At 31.6% G+C, this 24,158-nt stretch overlaps 3 protein-coding genes across 4 annotated transcripts; all 3 read left to right on the top strand.

Annotated features, from left to right (window-relative positions):
- Nucleotides 1-2,587: 2,587 nt before the first annotated feature.
- LOC101245290 (lactoylglutathione lyase) lies at nt 2,588-4,405 on the top strand. The gene is made up of 4 exons (XM_004247517.5): nt 2,588-2,752; nt 2,867-3,094; nt 3,899-3,974; nt 4,231-4,405. Exons 1-4 carry the CDS (start codon nt 2,672-2,674, stop codon nt 4,269-4,271), a joined length of 426 nt encoding a protein of 141 aa, XP_004247565.4. The 5' UTR covers nt 2,588-2,671; the 3' UTR covers nt 4,272-4,405.
- A 463-nt stretch (nt 4,406-4,868) lies between these two features.
- On the top strand, nt 4,869-6,153 carry LOC101244993 (late embryogenesis abundant protein D-34-like). 2 transcript variants are annotated; one of them, XM_069289272.1, is made up of 3 exons: nt 4,869-5,334; nt 5,414-5,698; nt 5,788-6,153. In XM_069289272.1, the coding sequence occupies exons 1-3, from the start codon at nt 5,014-5,016 to the stop codon at nt 5,947-5,949; spliced, it is 768 nt and encodes a 255-aa protein (XP_069145373.1). In that variant the 5' UTR covers nt 4,869-5,013; the 3' UTR covers nt 5,950-6,153. The 2 variants fall into 2 exon arrangements, with proteins under 2 accessions (XP_069145373.1, XP_004247564.3); XM_004247516.5 differs by having other exon boundaries at nt 5,414-5,707.
- A 1,253-nt stretch (nt 6,154-7,406) lies between these two features.
- On the top strand, nt 7,407-9,159 carry LOC101249859 (late embryogenesis abundant protein 31-like). Its single transcript, XM_004247615.4, has 3 exons — nt 7,407-7,827; nt 8,438-8,740; nt 8,847-9,159. Exons 1-3 carry the CDS (start codon nt 7,498-7,500, stop codon nt 9,015-9,017), a joined length of 804 nt encoding a protein of 267 aa, XP_004247663.2. The 5' UTR covers nt 7,407-7,497; the 3' UTR covers nt 9,018-9,159.
- Nucleotides 9,160-24,158: the final 14,999 nt, after the last annotated feature.

Raw genomic sequence — 24,158 nt, 5'->3', positions numbered from 1 at the left:
TTTCTCTTCTATGTGCCTAGTCAAACATAAAAATTATTCTCTCTTTTATGTGCCTAGTCAAACTATGTTGATAAATAAAAATAAGATGAGTCCATTAATTAGTAAAGTTTTTTTTTAAAAAAAGGAAATATGATTAAAAAAAATCTTGCAATTGAAATTATAGAGAATGAAATTCGTTTACTTTTCATTTCAGAAAGTTGGAGAAAAAGTATTCTTTTTCCAAAGCAAACAATGTTCTATTTATCTATACAAAGGAACAAAAGTACCCAAAAATTTATTTTTGGTACATACAAAAGTATTTATACGACAATAGTCAATACAACAGCAGACCTAATTCGGAATATGTTTACAAGATACGACATCTAGTAGAAAAATAGCATTCCCTGTCCTAATACATATGATATCTCAAATACATGTGAATAAGATTAATAATTCACATGTATTTGAGATATATTATTATCTCTTTTTTCTTTCTATTTCATTCGCATCTCTCCTTATTTTAGTGTATTTTAACAACAAAAATAACAGTAGTTAGATATAAAAAGAAGAATTTTTTCATATAACCACGTAAAAATAGTCTAATTACTCTTCATAGTTATAAATTTGATAATTACAATTACAGCTATATGTTATAGGGATTAGAGAGATGAGTGAGATTGGGAGAAGGAGGAGAGAGGCGAGAGAGAGGGAAAAGTGTGGGAGAAAGGTGAATTATATATGTATATCGGTTCGATAATTGGATATTATACATATGTACTTGTATATATGACGAGCAAGATTAGAAGAGGGAGGAGAGAGGTGAGCGAGAGAGGACAGAGACTGGAGAGAGGTGACTTGTATATGTGTATCGATTAGATAATTGTATATAATACATATGCATTTATATATGGCAAGCGAGATTGGGAAAGAGATGAGAGAGGCACGAGATTGGGAAAGAGATGAGAGAGGCACAAGATTGAGAGAGGGAGGAGAGAGGCGAGCGAGATTGGGAGAGGGAGGAGAGAGGCAAGCGCGAGAGGGCACAAAATGGGTGAGAGGTAAATTGTATATGTATATCGGTTAGATAATTGTATATTATACATATGTATTTGTATATTCTGATGAATTATGCATATAGAAACGTGACTAATTATATAAACTCGAAGTCAGCCTACGTAATTAGTATAATGTTAGTCGCAAGTGATAATTATAGTAAACTACAACTATGATGAGTAATTAAGTAGTATAAGTTTGCTAAACGTCGTAATTTTCTCATATAAATATCCTCTATACGATTAAAAAATAGAGCAACTTACAAAAATAACTATATTTATAGGGTTAATGAATACCAATAACTATAAATATTTAATTTACAATAAATGACTATAATTTATATCACTTTTTAGCTGTATTTTTGTATAGTTTTTTATTTCTTTTATTTATATGCTAATACATCTTTAAATACAAAAAAACTATAAAAGGATTTGACTCTAAATATAACCCCCTATCCTTACATCGCGTTCATACAATGAGCAACTTCCCATAATTAACTTTATAACTAAAAATTAATTATTTAAAGACATGTCAGATCATATTCTTTAGCAGTTTAACAAAAATTGTGATGCATCATACTCAATTTTCTTGTTGTCTTCATAATTCTTATTTTATCGTCGTAAAGTTATTTATATTTTTTTTGTTAATTCAAGTTATTGTTGTAAGCAACTTGTTGAATTTGTGAATGAAGGTTAAGTATTTCGATTTTGAATAGGTGAACTACATAACAATAGATACACTAGTTGTTAAGCAAAAAAATGAATACACCAATATAAAATACAACGAATACATTTTAGTTAAACCAAAAAATGAATACGTTGGACACAATTATACTTCTATTCTCGTTTCAATTTTTTTTCTTGGATATATTACTTATATATCTAGATATAATTGTCTTCGTAAATCAACATTTTAACATGTGCTTGTATAATACTACAAGTATCTATGTGTATAAATATGGATACATTTCAACACTGTTGTTAAGCAAAAATATGGATACTCTATACAAATGAGCAAAAAAGATACAATTTGTGGGTATCAAACTATATAAGTATGGATACATTAGACAAACGAACAAAAAAAATAAATTTATGAGTATCAAACTGTATAAGTACGAGATAAATATATAATTAATAAGTACCGAATGGATACAAAATCACAAAAATCGCTCCTACGATGATGTAAACTATCTTGAATTTGAATGAATTTGGAGAGGGATGGGGCATAAAATATGTGATGTATGAATATTAATAAAAGAAAAAAACTTGATAATAGTAAACATGAAAAAAGATTACAGATGTGTCTGTCATAATTATTTAGACATCCAATTATATTACTTTCCTATTTATTATTTATTCATTATATTAAATATATAAAAAAATATTTATTTGCATACATTAATTTTTTTATTTATAATCTAATTATATCAATGTAACATGAAAAAAATAGAACATAACTATTTTCTTAAAATATATATAAATGTTTGCCATATTTTGAAATTCTTCCTAAAAAATACTTATTAATGATAAAATAGGTAATTATCTAAAAATATGTTTAAGGTAGTTTTCCCAAATAAATATCCATTTAAATGGGTAGCGAAACTCTACTTGAATTCTCTTAAACAGAAACAAGAACAAAAATGGCAGCTCAAGGAACTTGCCTTAATCACGTCTCCAGAGAATCCTCTGATATCAAACGCCTAGCCCAATTTTACATTGAGGTTTTGATAACGCATTAAATTTCGTTACTTAAGTTTCATAAATCACATCAGTGTTATGATTTTTTCTGTTTAAATTAGAGTAAAATTGATTGTTTGATGAAAATGGGTTTGCAGATATTTGGGTTTCAGAAAGTTGAAGCTCCAAGATTTGAATTTGATGTGATATGGTTGAAGCTGGCACCGTCCTTTTATCTTCACCTTATCGAGAGAGACCCGACTACGAAGCTTCCAGAAGGTCCATGGAGTGCCACGTCAGCCATCGCTGACCCGAAGAATCTGCCCAGAGGTCACCATGTCTGCTTCACCATCTCCAATTTCGATTCCTTTGTTCAGAAGCTCAAGGTTGATTTTAATCCTCTTCCAGTTTCTTTAGAAAGTTTTATGTGGCTAATTTTTTTTGGGGGGGTTTGATATAAGTATTATGGAAGAGCTGTTGCTGTTTTCAATTTTAATTTCTGTTTAAAATTACCCTAAATTAATTGTTTACTATGATTAAAAGAAAATGTTAGCTTCAGTAGAATTGGATTATTGAGTACTAGATTTTTGGTATTTCCTGAATGATTATGTTAAAAGGGATGTCTAAGTGTTGAATAAGAGTCTTGACGTATCTAGTAAAGTTGTTTCTATGTGACGTGGAGGTTAATAGTTCAAGTTGTGGGAACAACTAGATATACCAGATAAGACTACGTAGAATAGACTCTTGTGGTCCGACCCTTCCCCTGATACCACGCGTACAGCGGGAGCTTAGCTCATAGGGTTGGTATCATCATGATTTTTGGTATCTTTTTATCCATTTCTTTCCCTTTTTTACCTTTCTAGATGATGTTAATTCTTGTATTGCCAATATGAAGATATAGTTGTGTAAACGAGGTCCCTTTGAATTGAGTATGTGAAGGGATAGGAAGAAATGTTGGTTAATTGTTGCATCTTTGAGGTTTCTCAAGGGGCTGGAGCTGTTCCACTTGTTTTATTTGTATTGACCATTGAGTGTTTGAAACAAAAGCATTAACTTCTTCTTAATATGAGGTGAAATGAAGCAATTGAAAATTAGTCCTTTAGCGATGGAAGTTTAGTCTCTTTTCTTTCTCAATTCTGGGTTATCCTTGACTAATAGATAACTGCTTTTCTCAAAACTTTGTTATGTAGGATAAAGGAATTGAAGTTCATGAGAGGACTCAACCAGATGGCAAGACCAAACAAGCCTTTTTCTTTGATCCAGATGGTGAGATTTCCCTTCTATGTTTATTATGCTAATATCATATTGATTCGGAAGTGATGGTGTCTTGAAGTTTTATGAAATTGGACGACTATACTCAACCTCAGAAGACAAGAACACATGAGAAAACCGATGTTCTTTATACTCTTAAATTTTGAATCTCTTTAACTTGATGTCGATGCTAGTGTATCAAATTCTTTGCAGTTCTGCACTTGATTTGGCAAAGTGTTCAATTCAATAACTTGTAATTCTCAATCTGCAGGAAATGGTTTGGAGGTAAGCAGTGGGGCTCCTGCCTCCTAGACAGTGACCAAACTGTTGGTGTTCCGTTTAAGTTTTAGAGTATAATAAACCCACAGGACTCGAAAAACATTAGCTCAGATGATGATGACCTTGTGTAAATTTTCGTATTGGTATGAAAATATTGTGTCGTTTAGTTATGCTTTTTCCTTGCAATTGCCTCCGAGAAACTTGTACCCTGATTGTTATCGATACTCCCTCCGTCCGGTACTGTTTGTCATGGTTTCTATTTTTTGAGTCAAATTATAAAAACTTTGAGTAATATTTTAAGATGAATTTTTTCGTCATTCTAATATGCAAAAAAATGTAATTTATGGTATTTTTCATATAGTTTTAGAATATCTAATTTATTTGATTGAAATATTGAATCAATGTGATCTAATTTACCTTCAAAAATTGACCAAATTAACTTTTGATAAACGCAAGCAACATGACAAACAATTTTGAACGAAGCAAGTAACATAAGAACTATATGTATGCAGACTCTGGGTTTTGTTTATCGCGATCAATTACGGCTAAAGTTTCACGTTTAATTTAGTTATCTTAACTGTTCAAGAACATTTCAAAGTTGCCAATCTGTCTCTCCATTCCTGCTTCCAGGTAGTCCGCCACGTTTGCACAGAGCCGCCACGTGTCATCCCTCGAGCATCTCTAACACAAAAACAACGAAATATATGTCACCATTTAGCATGATGAAATAAATTGTAAATAAAGCATACACACTCAGATATCAACGAGAAAAAATATGAGCCAAGATCAACCTCAAAGGCCTGAAAGTGAGCAGCCCCTAAAATACGGAGACTGTTTTAATGTAAAAGGTGAGTTAGCTGATCAACCAATTGCACCACAAGATGCAGCCATGATGCAAAGTGCTGAAGCCATGGTATTTGGGAAAAACCAAAAGGGTGGTCCTGCCTCTGTTATGCAGGCTGCTGCCGCCAAAAACGAAAGAAGTGGACATGTTAGTCATGACGCTACCACTCAACTTGCTGGTGATGAAGGCATTACTGTGGCTGAAACCAAACTCCCCGGCAGACGTATAATTACCGAATCAGTTGCTGGACAGGTCAATTTTATATAAATTTAAGTGTTTATATGTGCTGCATAGATGTTAGCTAGCTGAGACAATAAAATGACAATTGTAGGTATTGGGGCAATATGTTGAGCCTCTTCCAGTAACAGCAGCCGCAGCAACAGGAGGAGATGTGGAGGAAGCACCTATAACAATAGGAGAAGCTCTGGCGGCAACAGCCCTTACAGCAGGGGAGAAACCGGTGGAACAGAGCGATGCAGCCGCTATACAAGCGGCTGAAGCTAGAGCCACCGGTTCTAGTGTCGTGACCCCTGGAGGATTAGCTGCCACAGCTCAATCAGCAGCATCGGCAAATGAAGGATTGGCTCAAGATGTTGATAAAATCAAATTAAACGATGTCTTAACTGTACAACTCTTTTAAGACGCTAGCAATTTCATTATGGTTAATTAAATTTCGTGATCTTAAACATGTCAAACATTTTATAGGGCGCGGCTGCAAAATTACCGGCTGATAAAGCAGCGACAAGGCAAGATGCGCAAGGGGTGATGGAGGCGGAGCTGCGGAATAATCCAACCCTAACAGCTTATCCTGGTGGAGTAGCTGCATCTGTGGCTGCAGCTGCAAGACTAAATGAAGAAAGTTCATAATTAAACTTGGCTTACAATGTGTATAATATTTTCTTCGTTAATTAGCTTTTTCCTCTTCTTGTTTTGGTACTTTGTAATTAGTTGTTAAGCTGTGTAAAAGTCCCATAAATTAGATAAGGTTAGCTGCTGCATCATGTAAATAAATAATATAATGCTCAACCCGAAAATAATATTTTACTAAATAAGAGAATTGTGTTTTTTAAACCAAGGGCAACCCAATGCAAGAACAAAATCGATTACAACTACGAATGATCTCAGTGTCATTACCTTTGATCACTATTTATTGTGTCTCAAAAAAGTATGTGTCTCAAAAAAGTATGTGTCTCATAAATTGAGATAATTTTTAAATTATATGTATGCATAAATTGAGATAATTTCTTAATTATTTACTAAAAACGTATTATAAAAAGACGCAACTACAAAATGTTCCCTTCCTATCATATACACCCTGGTGTCACGTTATTCTAATTCTATGGTGCAAATTAGGGTTCAAATTAACCATATTCAAGAAGAAAGTTTCGAATATTAGCTTCAAACAAAACGGAGACATAACCAGATCATTGTCGATACAACATTAGCTATGAACTTAAAAGACGAATTCAATAGAAGAAAATATACAAGCGCAGTGGATAACGAGCTATAATAATAATAAAATTACTTAATTATGAGTATGGAATTCTATAATATCAATAATGATTTAATTTGATTTTCAATTTAATAGGTACATATATTTCATTTATATAAAAACATACTATTCAAACAAAATCTAAAAATATAGTAAATTCGGTCGAAATCACCCATATAGGTCCATGCCTAAAAATAACACACACTCCAGCTGCGTCAAACCCGATTTCCATTTCCGATACAAAGGATTGTTATATATATTTATTATCGAATATATAAATTTAAAAATATGTATATCTATCATCGAATATATAATTTTTTTAAAAATCAAAATTCCATTTGCTTAGTTTCATTGGATACAAGTTACAACTTAAAATACACATAATAAAGTAATAACACATTAATATAAGGAGAATATACAAACAATATAAAAGATAACTAGAAGAGGATGAGATACTAAAATAATAAAAATGGAATGAAAAATAACTAGTAATGATCAAAATTTTGACATAATTTGCGTAACTTTTTCTAATCCTAAACCTTTTTAACAAAAAAATTTAATCTGAATTAAAACTTTTCAATATTTTATTCGACCTAAAAATATCAATTGAGTTTTTTATTTACCACGTCTAGTAGTCCATAGATACGCTTACGGAATTATCTAACTCGATTCACGACACAGGATGTAGATGATAGTAGTAGTAGTTTGACAAGTGGCTTGCCATATCTCTAGTTTAACGCCACCACACTAGTTCAAATAGCCACTTGTCACAAAATCCCTCATCTCCATCCAAACAAACAATCCCTCAATCTTCTTTCCATACAGATCTATATAAATCATTTTTTCCTCTAGCTCGAGCTAGCCAGCCATATCCCACATCTGGCTAAGTGTTTTTTAAATTTTAACCAAAAAAATAAAAAAAAATGAGTCAACAACAACCAAGAAGGGAACAAGGTGATCAAGCAGCCGATCCGATCAAATATGGCGACGTTTTTGCTGTCTCTGGTGAGCTAGGAGAAAAAGCTGTTAAGCCGGAAGATGCAGCCATGATGCAGAGCGCTGAGACCGCCGTGCTCGGGAAAACACAAAAGAGCGGTCCAGCGGCTGCAATGCAATCAGCTGCTAATGTTAACGTGAGCGCCGGCTTGGTTCAACCGGGTGATGTTACTGATGTTGCTGCTAGAGAGGGTGTTACGGTTACTGGGACCGCCGTTCCTGGTGCTAATATTATTACTGAATCAGTTGCTGGACAGGTAAGAAGTTGTTTCATTATTAATTACTATTTATGTGTTGCGCGCAAACTTTATTATCTAAAATATCACTTATTTTCCATCAAAATTAAATGATAGCAAACACGAAACGATTTGAGTAGGTTGCCAAATTACGACAACCATAGTTCCAAATGGTGTTAGAATCGAATCACACACACGTGATGAACTAGGAAAACAAGAACTTTTAAGAGAGATCTCCTCAAGATAAAGAGAGAGAAATTAATATTTTATGGTAACACCTCCGCCGTAAATAAGTTAATAATTTGGTTACAGAAAATATATAGTAAAGCGGGGCGTTGTCCTCGTATGAGGGGCTCCCGCCGCTCATAATAACTCCTCGGCAATCTCACCGCGGAGGTTATCCATCAAATATTAATCAAATATTAATCCAGACTTCACAACTTTAACAAAATCTTCACCTAAACAGATGATTGGAGGTCGATTTAATTAGTGGCATAGGGAATTCAAAACACTCCAAATTTCCAGTTCAAATTTGATGCACAATGTCTTGTTTTTCAAATCCTGCCTGTAAAAATTCTGAATTCTGGCAATGAGACGTCGGTTAGATCCTATATCTGTTGATGATATACAGGTAGTTGCACAATACATACAGCCAACAGGAGGTGTCGGAGGACAGCCACAAGGAGCAGCAACCACCGGAGGTAGTAGGAGAGAAATCACTATAGGAGAAGCTCTTGAAGCGGCTGGACAAACCATACCGGGCAAACCAGTGGATCAATGCGACGCAGCAGCCATCCAAGCAGCTGAAGTACGCGCAACAGGCAGCAATGTTATCACTCCTGGAGGCGTAGCAGCCACTGCTCAGTCAGCTGCTGCGTATAATGAATCTATGATAAAAGACGAGGACAAAGTTAAGCTTGGAGACGTCTTATCGGTTAGTAACATATTTAATATATCCCAATGCAACAAGATTAGAAGTATTGTGTCATTGATATATTTGAAAGATATATTGAAATTGAAGTTAATTTTAACTTACTTAGGGTGCTACTAAGGTATTGCCTGCGGATAAGGCAGCGACAAGGCAGGATGCAGAAGGAGTGGTAGGGGCGGAGCTACGGAACAAACAAGACATGTCCACCACTCCTGGTGGAGTAGCTGCTTCTGTGACCGTAGCTGCCCGGATGAATGAAAGGAGTCAACAACAATCCTAATCTCTAGGTTGTGCTATGGAAGTAGTATTGTATGTATATAGCTTAATTACTTTGTTACCATGTGGTTAAATGAATTACTGCTGTTTGTGTAAAATATGGGTTTGTGTTTATAATGTTCAATTAATGAAAACCTTTCACATGACCATTACTATTATTCTATAGGATCTATATAATCTCTAGGTTATTTATCTACTATTTACTATCCTAGTATAAGCTTCACATGACCATTCTATATAATCTAATTTAATCTCTAGGTCATTTATTTTTATTATTTTATTATCTTTCTATTTGTCGCTATTTTTAAACTATAGTGATAAATTAATTATTTGATTAAAGAGATGACAAGAAAAATATGAAGAGGAAAATTCTCTATCAAGAGAGGCAAAGAAAAATATAGAGAGGAAAGAGTTGATAAAAAGAGTTGTATCAATTGATTGAACGAAGGTGTTCTTTTTGAAGCTTTGAGTTCAAGTTTTGTTCAGTTTTATTGAGTTATAACACTATTTTTAAGGTTCTTTTCAGGAAAGGGAGTTAAGAAGTGCTATCAACGAATTCGTAAAAGCATTTGTTGTAGTGAATTTAAATTTCCTTAAAAATTGTAATTTTTCACTACTATCATTGGATATAAGAGTGCGCGTTATTTTTTGACGGAAAATTTAATGATAATTATAGGCGTGTTCGTTTTGGCTCCCGAGCGAGAACGATAAATAGGTGATGCACAGCTAGTTGGCAGCTCCGCATCGTGAATGCAATATATCGTTAGGAGGATGGGACGACGTGCATGCTCTTACTTCGTCTTTCCCTTAATAAGTCATCAAATTTGGTGCTTTTTGATCCCCAGTTGCTATGGGGAACAATTATCTTAACGAAAGCCTTCTTTTTGGCTGCCCTGACTCTCAGTCTCAATCAAGTAAGAAAGGGAACCCTTTTAGCTACGGCAATGGGTATAGACCTCTTCTATAGTATACTGATTTAGTATCACTTAAATAAAATAATTAATTTTAATAATATTAATATAATATATGATACTAATTTAATATTAATTAAATAAAAATTATTCGTCTTTAAGAGATAACAAGAAAAACATACTGATTTAGTATCACTTAAATAAAATAATTAATTTTAATAATATTAATATAATATATGATACTAATTTAATATTAATTAAATAAAAATTATTCGTCTTTAAGAGATAACAAGAAAAACATAAACAGGAAAAAGTTAGTCTCTATCAAGAGATGCAAAGAAAAATATGAAGAGGAAAAAGTTATTTAAAAAAGAGTTTTTATCAATTAAACGAAAGTGTTCTTTTTGTGGAGATTTGAGTTCAATTTTTGTCTAAAATTGTTGAGTTCTATTCTGTTTTAAAGTTGTTATATTCAGGAAAGGAAGTTAAGAAGTACTACTATCAAATTCTTAAAAATATTAGTTGTGGTGAGTTTAAATTTCTTTAAAGATTGTAACTATTCGCTAACATTATTGGATATACTATACGAGTAATTTTTTAACAGAAAACTTAATGATATCTATATAGTATGCTGATTTAGTAACAATCAAGTAAAATTATGAGTCTTTAATGATATCAACATAATATATGATACTGATTTAATTTTAATTAAATAAAAATTATTCGTTTCAATGATAATTAATATATATGTTGATTTAATATCAGTTAAGCAAAAATTATAAGCCTTAATGAATGTGTTTGAGCAATAATTATTATAATTATTTCCGAAATTACTTTAAATTGAGTATGAACTTATAATATTTTAAATTTTATGATCTATTTATGTAGTTTCTCCATTTTTTACCCTTTTATTAAAAGAATCTAACATAGATAAAATTGTATTTACTATGTTCCTTAGATTTAATAATTTTAAAAATCAACTACAATCTAAAATCTAAAATCTAATTTATCAATTGTATTATTTTTATGTCCAATAATAATTGTTTATTATTAATTTGATATATATTTTAAGAAATAATAAATAATAAAGATAATATTATAATATTACTCTTTAAATATTAGTAAATTTAAGCTTTGAAAAATGTAGTCAATATTAAATAGTGTTTAATAAAAAGGATAATATAAGAGAAATAATCTATCGAGTAATAGTTTACCTTGTACAAGTATTTCCTTGAAAAATTTGATTTTGGAGCAAACGGGACTTGTCGAAAGTTGTATAACAAATACAACCCATTATTATATGGAGAAATATCGCGATTAAAAATCTTATACTAGTTAATTAGTTATCATAGCTATAGTTTATTTTAGTTACCACTCGCCACCAAATCTTGATTACAATTAATTTGTTGACTTTTTCTATTCGTATAAGTGTATACGACATCCCTTTTCATATATAAAAAATGATTCCTTCTCTTTTTTTCATAGTCATTTACCTTGTTCTCTCCTTAAATTCTTCAACATAAATTGATTTGAAAATTTAAAAATTTTAATTTTTTCTATCTAAAATCATGCTTCTTGATTTTCACGGCAACAAACTATTTGTAGCTTTTGTACACACAATAAAGTAAAAAAGGTAGACACATGAAAATTTTCTCCTCTTACAAATAAAATCATCGATCGATTGGGTCTGTGTATGGTCTCGTTGCTTAATTTTTGAATTTGCTAAAATTATCGAAGTTTGAGGTACCACTACTTTTTTAATATTTAATCAGCTTTATGCTGGGAGAAATTAATCTAAAATATCATGGTACTTGAGGAAATTAAATTTCTTAAGAACACATAATTGATACTTATCTAAACTCGGATAGTTTTATTTTATGTTTTTCTGTTTCTTCTTTACTGTCCTATTTATTTACCTAAATATAAGAGATAACACAAATATGTTCACAACGATGTTTGGCATTTTAAGTGTTTGTTCGGAAGGAACATATATGTCCCTTCTGAGCGACTTTCAAATTGTATTGTTACACGAATTAAACCCGTTAATTAATCAATTAACATTTTGAATTAATATAGGTAAACTTTTCTTAGTATTTGTTCCGCTTTTATCAACCTACAACTTTAGCATGAGTTTATCATACATTTTAGTAGGCATTTGTATAAATCCTCGATATCCACCTTTTCTAGTTGGGGCGTGGTCAATTGCAGACACTTGAATACAAAATCAATTATCAGATGGACTGACTGACTGACTTGTACGTAATAAAATCGAAATCAAGACAAATTTTCGAACCAATTCAATCGGCGATTTTCGACAAGTCTTTCTAAATTGGAAGAGCAAGAAGCGAAACTAGAAGAAAACTTTCTTTCTCTTTATAGATAACCAATTCATTTTCAAATATAGTTGGGAGACTTTGCCCAAGAAATGAGTCAAAAATGGAAAGATCGAAACATAGTTCTTAGCAGCTATGCTTATTTATTTGAGTATTCAAATAATGAATAGTCATTGAGCGAAGGGCGCAGTTAGCAAAAAACATCTCTTATATTTATACAAATACATATATCAATTCCCGCTACAAATGACACTTCCAATCGGACCAGGGGGGTTCGTTAGCAGACCAACTTTGTTCAAGCGCAAATTGGCCTTTTTCGTTTTCAATATTTCTATATTCTGAAATAGTTCGCTGGCAAAGGTCACCTTACATTTTGGGTATCTGTTCGCGGATGACCTAACGCATGCGGTGAATCTGTTTTACTCTCCTCCATCGGGTGAAGGGTGGTTCAGTCAAGTGTCAACCCCTGACTCCTCCACCAGAGGATTCCGATCTGGAGCTCATTCCCGGTGTGCGCTAGAAGCTAAAGTGAATCTTTTTTTTGGCATCTTTTTCTTTGCTTTGATCGCGACTTTGTTTGGTCTTCCTTTTTCCTTCGTTCCATGTTTCAAAAGCTAGCAAAAAGTTCGAGTCTTCAGGATCTCTTTTGAACGGCGATCGATCAGTCCTTTTCTTCTGTTGATATTGAGACTAATGCTTTGACTGTCTCTCATATCATTCGAACAATTTTTCCTATCAAACTACAACTTTAGCAAGAGTTAATTATATATTTTAGTAGGCGCTTGTATAAATCCTCGATATCCGCCTTTTTTGGTTGGGGGTGTGGTCAATGATCAACATAAAATTTTCATTAATAAAGTTCAGAATATGAAAAAATAAATACATAAAATAGAGAAAAAAATAAAGTGAGATGTCCGATAAGGTTAGCTAACTAAAAAAATGAAAAAAACTATAAAATATAAAATTGAACTCGCAAACTGAGTGATACGTTGAAACTTGAACCCATGGACCATTGGATTATGCCTATCAGTTGTACTGGGGGCTTCATTTATATACACAAAATATTCAAATCTGACGTATAAAATATAATTTTTTTTAATTGAGGGTGTTCAAGTAAACCCTTGACTCTTAAGATTTGAGAAAAAATCATTCTTAAACGTGATAAAAGATATATATAAACTAATTTTATAACAAATGAATATATATATCAAATTCAAATTATAATCCAGGCATATATTAAACTTTTTTATTTTTATTTGTATCACATATTTAAGTCGATCCTATCCCCAAAAGAATTGAAAGAAGATTACTTATTTTTTCTTGTTTTAAGTAATAAACGGTTAGAAAGAAGTAGTATTTCTTTTTTATCTACTATTTGGATATTTTTGAATTAAAAATATTTTAAAATAGAAAACATAGTATAGTTTAAATATTTTTTAGTCTCTCGGAGCTCAGAGAATGTATAGGGATGCTTGTATCAAGTACTACCGACAGCTAGAGGAGAGCGATGTAGGTTTATTGAATTTGTCATTATATTTTACCTTTCTTGTTAGATCAGTCATAAGTCAAATGCTGAATTGTGCTCTAAAATATAAACCTTCTGGCTCTGTTGCATTTCTCATCTCTTTATTTGTTTTCAACAGGGTTTTGATTTTGATGAATATCCTGGGGCGTGCATGCTTACTCCCATTTACCCCATAATGGGATTTGAACTATTTCCTAATTTTTTGGATAGGATCAAGGGTTATGCTTCACTGGCAATTAAGCAATACTTTGGCAATGATGTAAGTTTTTTTTTTTTTTATACCGTGGTATTTGCCCATTCTCTGTTGTGCAGTGTATTGATTTTTACTTGCAGGGAAAGGAACGCACTGTTACGGAGATTGTGAGGTTAAATGCAGGTGGTCCTCGTGACTTTGCCTACTATATCACCTTTAAAATTAATAATGAGGGGAAGGAAGAAACTTTTCAAGCTAAGGTGGAACGCACGATTGAAAGGACATTACAAGTTCCAATGTGCAGGCGCAAGGTTTAATTTGTTACTGCAATGACCTTCATCTTTTTTTCCAAACATTTATTTTGCGGCTATGTAATGGCTCCTAGTTATGATTATTGATGCACTGCTATTTCTTTTCCGTTTCTATCTAAAATGTAATGACTCCAAATTTGTGCTCTTTCTTTTTCGTTTCACAAGACAAGTTTATTAGTAATACTAGTGCACTTATGGAGACATTGATACCGATAACCTGAATATGGAACCTCAACTTTCTCTCCTATGTAAGTAGTCTTTCTTGAACAGCCAAAGAATCTATGCTTTGGTAGTGCCAATGTGCAACAAGCTTCCATGTATGTGACCTATTTGGCTTCCGTTGTCTCATCAACTCTGTCTCTCATTTTATCTAGGCAGAAAAAGATTCTCTAAGGAATTTGTTGTTCTGAACTTGAGAGGAATAGTTGTGATTCTAAGGGTGTTGAGCACTGTGGAGGCGAATCTAGTATTTCCAGATCGATCAAAATGGGTGTAGTACTACTAAAAAAATGCATCAAGTGGGAATTGATCCTTGTACCTCGAGATAGTTAACTTAGCTTTGTAGCACTATGAGTGCCAAAAGATGATATTAGATCAACTCTAGAAAATATCTAGTTTTGGGAAAAGACTACATAAACTCTGATGTTCTTACCATGTCAAATGTTCAAAGTTGGTAACAGAAAGGAAAGACATATATATAAAGCTACTCCCACGCTTGTTATGTCAGGATGATTGATATTGCATATTGGAGTTGGGATGACAATGGGGAAGATTTGGGCGGAACGAGTTTGAAGAGCATAAAATAAAATGGCGTCTGACAAAAAATCCCTAACTCAACAAAGAACTGAGACAAGGTCAACCAGTTTGTTTATCTCTATAGATGAGGCATTGGATGCTCTTATTCTGTTAGTCATCTTTCTCTTCCTATTGAAATTATGAAAGTGATAAGCACTTATTATTACTTATCCTTCTATACTTCAATATGCATATGACGCTGTTAATGATCAAATTACTGAACATTCTACTTTGGGCGAAATCTTGAATGCCTATTGGCCTATCTGATCTTTAGAAAAATTGTTTACTTTTAAGTAGTTATAATTTTGTTTAAGATTTTACGACTTCTCTATATCATGTAGGATCTTATTATTGTTTTGATTGTGTATGTAATGTCTGACATTATTTCCTTCTGAATAGGCTTTACATATTCTTGATAACAAAGGAAAGAATGAGTATTACAATTGATGTATCAACACAGAACTATATGGTCATAATTTTCAACAAAGAACTGCAGCAGTAACCTCAGTAACCCCAATTTACTCCCAACTATTTTTAATCAAATAATAATCTACCCCGTTCTCAACACCAAAGCCTACTATAAGCACGGCATGACATGCAACAGACGATTGATTTTCACTTCCAAAAAACTTTCAAAAGTGAATTTCATCTTCCGTTTGCCCAACGTAGATATCCTATCAGCATATATAAAATTAGATTAAAGAAACATAAACACAAAAAGTCAACGAATCGAATTATGTTTACCTTTCCAAAATGTCCCTGAAAGCTGTTACACATCCACTGATGGGTTGCTTCTGAATTAGCTTTTTTGTCCAAGCGAAGATTGTCAACCTTTTTAAACCCCTTAATTTTTGTTTTCTCCTGCACAATTTAGAAGATGTAACACAAATCAAAATATTCAACCCAACAACGAATTCCTTTTTGTCAACATATGGATATGAAGCATCGGAATAAACTCCTTCAGTCATTGCAAATCGATAATATTTGTTGTAGTGACTGGTGTAGGACCCTGTTTCTTTGTGGAATCGAATGTTTTTTGGCTTTGGAAATACACTAAACAGACAGTCAACAACATGTTGTTTTGATAGTAATTTCATTTTTTTTTACTTAATTTGGTATAGCGCAGTAATAGCTTCAGTCGCGAACACGACCCTTTAATAAACAAAAGAATCGTAAACGTGTAAGATAGTAATAGACAAAATGCATAAAATGAAAATACAAGTGTTACATTTTAACTTATCAACTCACAGCATTTTCCCTGATGAGAGCACATAGACATTCTTTTCCTATCCAGGACCAATTAATCTGCATTTACATAACTATACAGATTAAATTTTCTTACAAAAATTCTAAGTAAGTCATCCTCTTTGAACATATGTTGGCAGAACAGACTGATGAAAATTTTGGACTTAGTATATCAGAAACGAGTAGAGATTTGTGCAAATAAAGCCTTGAAATCCTTAGTTGGAGTTCCACTTCCCTCAGGTTTTTAGGCCAGATAAAATGCCTTAAATTTTGCTTCCTCTTACTGCAGTGCCTGAATAGAGACTTGTGTAACATCAGTTTTAGAGTCTGTCTCGAGAAGTTTATCGTCCTTTCCAACAACTAATTCCTTTATACTATCTTCTTTATGTTGTATATAGAAACATTGCTCAGCCTTTATCTTCCAAATTAATATATCCCCGCATCTATTTGGTTCTTTTGGCAATTCAGGTCTTCCAATTTTTTTTGGATCAAAAGATGCAAGACTTAGAACTTTGGAAGAGGGCTTGTATTAAGGATGATTTACAAATGAGAGACACTCCTATTTATACTACACCCTAAGGGCCTAAGTGTAAATAAAATTTACTATACAAGTCCTTCTAATAACTACACTTTAGTCCATATTTTAGAGAATTCTACATTTTCTAGAATATGCTAATCTCTTCCAAAAATATCTAAAGTATTCTAGAGAATTCCTAGAATTCTCTAGTCTTCTCCACAAAAGTAGAAGGTTCTAGAGTTCTCTACAAACTTCTTCAATACTCTAGATCCTTCTCCAATCAGGCTGAAATTGTGGCGGGACGTCACATCTAGTTGTATAATTATTTCTCTGACCTCTCCTTCAACTTCACCAGCACCAGTACCAAGAACAATGCTAGTGTTCAAATCAGCCATGGCCAAACACCGAGAATCTACTTAATTTCTTGTTTTTCTTTGGATTGGTAATAAGAGAATAAACCAAACTCAGTATTAATAACTACAACTAATTAAGCACTTGTCAACTATTTCCTCTTTTGTATCCAAAGAATATTCACAGAAATTGAATCAAGAGAGATATACTCTTACACCACAAAGAAATGTTTTCCTAATTAACTAATCAACTTAGTAACTAACAAAATTTTCCCAACTCCATTATTTAACTTCTATTATTACTGCAATTTGAGATTTTTTAACTAGGTATGTTATAAGTACATGACTAGCTAACTAACATACACGATTAGCTAACATGGACAATATAAATTCCTTGTAATACAAAGTAAAGCAATACAACAGTAAATGTAAGGAGAATTACATCGGTTTCCTTGAAGAATTCAGCTTCACAAAGGCGCGGATAAACTTGGCCGTGAAATAGTAACCTTCTCCACTGGTAACTTGGTATAATCCGGTACGCTTGACATTCTGGGATAGTGCAACTATACAAAAAAAAAATAGATCGATATTAAACTCACAACAAAAATAATATTTTAAAGCTAGTCATTGAATACATTCACTCTTTTAGTTCTCATACACAACAATAACTGACCCTAAACTTACAGCCTTTTTCAACATCGTTGCTGTACCATTTGTTCAACAGGAAATATAAAACTCTAACAATCTTCAAAGTTCAAATCTTCACTTTTTTCTCACACACACAGGTCTGCCATTAACATTTTAAAATCTTTACTTTCCAACAATAACAGGATCAAAAGTTCAAATCTTTCACCACTATTACATTATCTGGAACAATATTTAACAGAAACATACAAGGAAGAAACTCACGTTGAAAGTTAGAATCTTTCAAAGTTCAAATCTTTCTGCTCTGTTTTTACATAATAAATGACAATATGTATATATTTCTGGGTCTTAAACTCACGTAAAGAAAATATTTTTTTACATTAAAATTTTCTCTTTTTTCTCATACACGGGTTCAAAAGTTCAAATATTTCAAATCCATTACATTATCTCGACCAATATTTAATAGAAACTTATAAGGAAGAAAAAAAAACTAAAACAGTAAATGTAGGTTCAAAGTTCAAACCTTTAGAGAGAACGTTCAGTAAATGGAAAGAGATGGAAAACGCAATGTTTCTATTTTTTAGTTTCACTATTTGCAAATAGATCAGTGGAAGTAAGTTTTCAAAATAGCCACTGTCAAAAAGTTTTTGGGTTTAGGGTTTAGGGTTTAGCCTTTTTCAACATCACTGTTGTTCCATTTGTTCAACAGAAAAAGAAAACTCTAACAATCTTTAAAGTTCAAAGTTCAAATCTTTCTACTCTGTTTTATTTAAAGGAAATATTAACTGACAAAAGCCATACATTTACGGATCTTAAACTCACGTAAAGAAATTATTTTTTTACAGTCAGTTGGGTAAAATCTTCACTTTTTTCTCACACACACAGGTGTGCCATTAAATTTTAAAATCTTCACTTTACAACAATAACAGGTTCAAAAGTTCAAATCTTTCACCACCATTACATTATCTGGAACAATATTTAACAGAAACATACAAGGAAGAAACTCACGTTGAAAGTTAGAATCTTTAAAAGTTCAAACCTTTCTGCTCTGTTTTAACATAATAAATGACAATAAGTATATATTTCTGGGTCTTAAACTCACGTAAAGAAAACATTTTTTTACAATAAAATCTTCTCTTTTTTCTCATACACGGGTTCAAAAGTTCAAATATTTCAAATCCATTACATTATCTCGACCAATATTTAACAGAAACTTATAAGGAAGAAAAAAAAACTAAAACAATAAATATAGGTTCAAAGTTCAAACCTTTAGAGAGAACGTTCAATAAGTGGAAAGAGATGAAAAACGCAATGTTTCTATTTTTTAGTTTCACAATTTGCAAATAGATCAGTGGAAGTAAGTTTGAAAAATAGCCACTGTCAAAAAGTTTTTGGGTTTAGGGTTTAGAGTTTAGCCTTTTTCAACATCACTGTTGTACCATTTGTTCAACAGCAAAAATAAAACTCTAACAATCTTCAAAGTTTAAAGTTCAAATCTTTCTACTCTATTTTACTTAAAGGAAATCTTAATTGACAAAAGCCATACATTTACGGGTGTTAAACTCATGTAAAGAAATCATTTTTTTACAGTCAGTTAGCTAAAATCTTCACTTTTTTCTCACACACACAGGTGTGCCATTAAATTTTAAAATCTTCACTTTACAACAATAACAGGTTCAAAAGTTCAAATCTTTCACCACCATTACATTATCTGGAACAATATTTAACAGAAACATAGAAGGAAGAAACTCACGTTGAAAGTTGGAATCTTTCAAAGTTCAAACCTTTCTGCTCTGTTTTTACATAATAAATGACTATAGGTATATATTTCTGGGTCTTAAACTCACGTAAAGAAAACATTTTTTTACAATAAAATCTTCTCTTTTTTTCTCATACACGGGTTCAAAAGTTCAAATATTTCAAATCCATTACATTATCTCGACCAATATTTAACAGAAACTTATAAGGAAGAAAAAAAACTAAAACAATAAATATAGGTTCAAAGTTCAAACCTTAAGAGAGAGCGTTCATTAAGCGGAAAGAGATGTAAAACACAATATTTCTATTTTTTAGTTTTACAATTTGCAAATAGATCAGTGGAAGTAAGTTTGTAAAATAGCGATTATCAAAAAGTTTTTGTGTTTAGGGTTTAGGATTGAGGGTTTAGCCTTTTTCAACATCACTGTTATACCATTTGTTCAACAGGAAAAATAAAACTCTAACAATCTTCAAAGTTCAAAGTTCAAATCTTTCTACTCTATTTTACTTAAAGGAAATATTAACTGACAAAAGCCATACATTTATGGGTGTTAAACTCGCGTAAAGAAATCATTTTTTACAGTCAGTTGGGTAAAATCTTCACTTTTCTCTCACACACACAGGTGTGCCATTAACATTTTAAAATCTTCACTTTCCAACAATAACAGGTTCAAAAGTTCAAATCTTTCACCAACATTACATTATCTGGAACAATATTTAACAAAAACATACAAGGAAGAAACTCACGTTGAAAGTTGGAATCTTTAAAAGTTCAAACCTTACTGCTCTGTTTTTACATAATAAATGACAATAGGTATATATTTCTGGGTCTTAAACTCACGTAAAGAAAATATTTTTTTACAGTAAAATCTTCTCTTTTTTCTCATACACGGGTTCAAAAGTTCAAATATTTCACATCCATTACATTATCTCGATCAATATTTTACAGTAACTTATAAGGAAGAAAATAAAACTAAAACAGTAAATATAGGTTCAAAGTTCAAACCTTTAGAGAGAACGTTCAGTAAATAGAAAGAGATGAAAAACGCAATGTTTCTATTTTTTAGTTTCACTTTTTGCAAATAGATCAGTGGAAGTAAGTTTGCAAAATAGCCACTATCAAAAAAAATTTGGGTTTAGGGTTTAGGATTTAGGGTTTAGCCTTTTTCAGCATAACTGCTGTACCATTTGTTCAACAGGAAAAATAAAACTCTAACAATCTTCAAAGTTCAAATCTTTTTACTCTGTTTTACTTAGAGGAAATCTTAACTGACAAAATCCATACATTTACGGGTCTTAAACTCACGTAAAGAAATCATTTTTTTCAGTCAGTTGGGTAAAATCTTCACTTTTTTTTCACACACAAGTGTGCCAGTAACATTTTAAAATCTTCACTTTCCAACAATAACAGGTTCAAAAATTCAAATCTTTCACCACCATTACATTATCTGGAACAATATTTAACAGTTACATACAAGGAAGAAACTCACGTTAAAAGTAATCTTTCAAAGTTCAAACCTTTCTGCTCTGTTTTTACATAATAAATGACAATACGTATATATTTCTGGGTCTTAAACTCACGTAAAGAAAATATTTTTTTACAGTAAAATCTTTTTTTTTCTCTTACACGGGTTCAAAAGTTCAAATCTTTCATATCCATTACATTATCTCGATCAATATTTAACAGAAACTTATAAGGAAGATAAAAAAAACTAAAACAGTAAATATAGGTTCAAAGTTCAAACCTTTAGAGAGAACGTTCAGTAAATGGAAAGAGATGGAAAACGCAATGTTTCTATTTTTTAGTTTCACTATTTGCAAATAGATCCGTGGAAGTAAGTTTGCAAAATAGCCACTGTCAAAAAGTTTTTGGGTTTAGATTTTAGGGTTTAGGGTTTAGCGTTTTTCAACATCACTGTTGTGCCATTTTTTCAACAATAAAAATAAAACTCTAACAATGTTCAAAGTTCAAAGTTCATATCTTTTTACTCTGTTTTACTTAAAGGAAATCTTAACTGACAAAAGCCATACATTTACGGGTCTTAGACTCACGTAAAGAAATCATTTTTTTACAGTCAGTTGGGTAAAATCTTCACTTTTTTTTCACACACACAGGTGTGCCTTTAACATTTTAAAATCTTCAGTTTCCAACAATAACAGTAGAGCCATCAATATGGGCTAGGCCCGTTAGGCCGGCCTGGCCTAATTCGTGATTTAATAGGGCTGGGCTAAGATTTTTGAGCTCATTTACAAAAAAAGGCTTTTTAGACCGGACTGAATAAGCCTGCTCATTTGGGGGGCTCGACAAATATTGGTAGGGCCGACTCGTGGGCCAATAAGAATTAATTTAAAAATATAATATAATATTAAAATTTAAAAATAAAGAGAGTCCAAAATCAAAACAATTAGGTTAATATTTCTATTTAGATATTTATTCATTTAGTTGAAAAATAAACTTAATAAATATTAAGGAAAATACACAAGTACCCCTAGACTATGATCAAAATCCAGAGACACACCTTAACTAAACTAAGGTCCTATTACCTCTGAACTTGTTTTTTTGTAATTTTATACATCTTTTGTCTTATGTGGCACTCTGTGTGACTCTACGCAATTGAGGCGCGTCAGAGATATTTGGATGCCACATAAGCCAAAAAGGTACACCAAATTACAAAAAAAAAATAAGTTCAGGGGGGTGATACGACCTTAGTAAGGTGTGTCTTTGAGATTTTGGTCATAGTCTAGGGGGTACTTGTGCATTTTCCCTACATATTATAAAGATTATTATATTTGTGAATTTGATTAACAAGTAGTGACAAGGTCTCATTTGTTTCAATTAAGATTAAGACGTTTGAATTTGAATACACATTTAAATATTAAGATGTGCCTTAAGATCTAGATGTATAAATCTGAATAAAAATCTGAATGTGTAAATCTGAATAAACATTTGAATATTAAAATATTGTCTCTGAATCTAAACACTAAATTATTGGGACAGTTTGTTTTCAATATCTGAATGCACATATGAAATTAGACGTTATATCAATAAAATATTATAAAAACCATGTTAATAAAATAGTTTTTTTCATATAAAATAATATTTTGAACATTTTTATCGTAACAAGGTAATATGATTTATCTTTTAAGAACTCAACATCAAGTTACATCATTAATATGACAATTTTTTGCACTCAAATATTTTGAGAATGTAATATAATGCAATTTAAAATAGTTTATATAGAGTAGTAAATATATAGTTTAGGAAAATATTTTATTTTATTATAGAAATTTTTTATTGTTATCGATCAAATAACTAATACTTTCTTATTTTTTAAAATCATTGGAGTGTTTATCAATTCAAATATATTGATTAATTTAGAAAGTAAAAGATGTATATTAAGTTAATATGAATAAAAGAAATTATAATGACAAGCATGTAATTAATATTAATTAAATAAGAAAACAATTTTTATGAGTTGTCGTGATTTAGTTGAATTAATATAGAAGTCTTATTTTTTAATCTGAATAGTATTAAGGGTGTGCTACAGATCTGATTCATTCAGATATATCCAGATCCATTAATAGCCTTATAAGAAAATAAAACAAACGAACTTAATGAATTGAACCTGAATAATTAAGATCCAGTTCTTAAGAACAAACACTCTTAATGAGACAAATCTGAATGTTTAAGATTCAAACCCCATTAAGTACAAACAAGTGAGGTCTAACATAATGTAATATTGTTTTGTCGATATTATGATAATATTTTTAAATTATAGTTTATAATTTAATTTAATAATTATAAAAAATATAATATTTTAAAATGTGGGCTGGCCCGGCAAGCCTGTAGCCCAGGTACTTGTGGGCTGGGCCGACCATTTTCTGGCCCACACAAAAATGGGCTAGCCCATCCTGGCCCGTAAAATGTCAAAGCCTGTAAGGATTAGCCCGAATTGGGTGGGTAGCCCATATTGACAACTCTAAATAACAGGTTCAAAAGTTAAAATCTTTCACCACCATTACATTATCTAGAACAATATTTAACAGAAACATACAAGGAAGAAACTCACGTTAAAAGTTGAAATCTTTAAAAGTTCAAACCTTTCTGCTCTGTTTTTACATAATAAATGACAACAGGTATATATTTCTGGGGCTTAAACTCACGTAAAGAAAATATTTTTTTACAGTAAAAATCTTCTCTTTTTTTCTCATACACGGGTTCAAAAAGTTCAAATATTTCAAATCCATTACATTATCTCGACCAATATTTAACAGAAACTTATAAGGAAGAAAAAAAAACTAAAACAGTAAATATAGATTCAAAGTTCAAACCTTTAGAGAGAACGTTCAGTAAATGGAAAGAGATGGAAAACACACTGTTTCTATTTTTTAGTTTCACTATTTGCAAATAGATCAGTGGAAGTAAGTTCGCAAAATAGCCATTTTCAAGATGTTTTTGGGGTCACATAAAAATAATGTTAAATAAAAATGTTTGTACTATTAATTATGCTTGATCAGTTAATAGATAGTTTATAAGCACTACAAATACATTTCTTCATTCC

Source organism: Solanum lycopersicum, chromosome 9, assembly GCF_036512215.1.
Source record: "Solanum lycopersicum chromosome 9, SLM_r2.1".
Taxonomy (NCBI): domain Eukaryota; kingdom Viridiplantae; phylum Streptophyta; class Magnoliopsida; order Solanales; family Solanaceae; genus Solanum; species Solanum lycopersicum.
This window is presented reverse-complemented; position numbering and strand designations above follow the sequence as displayed.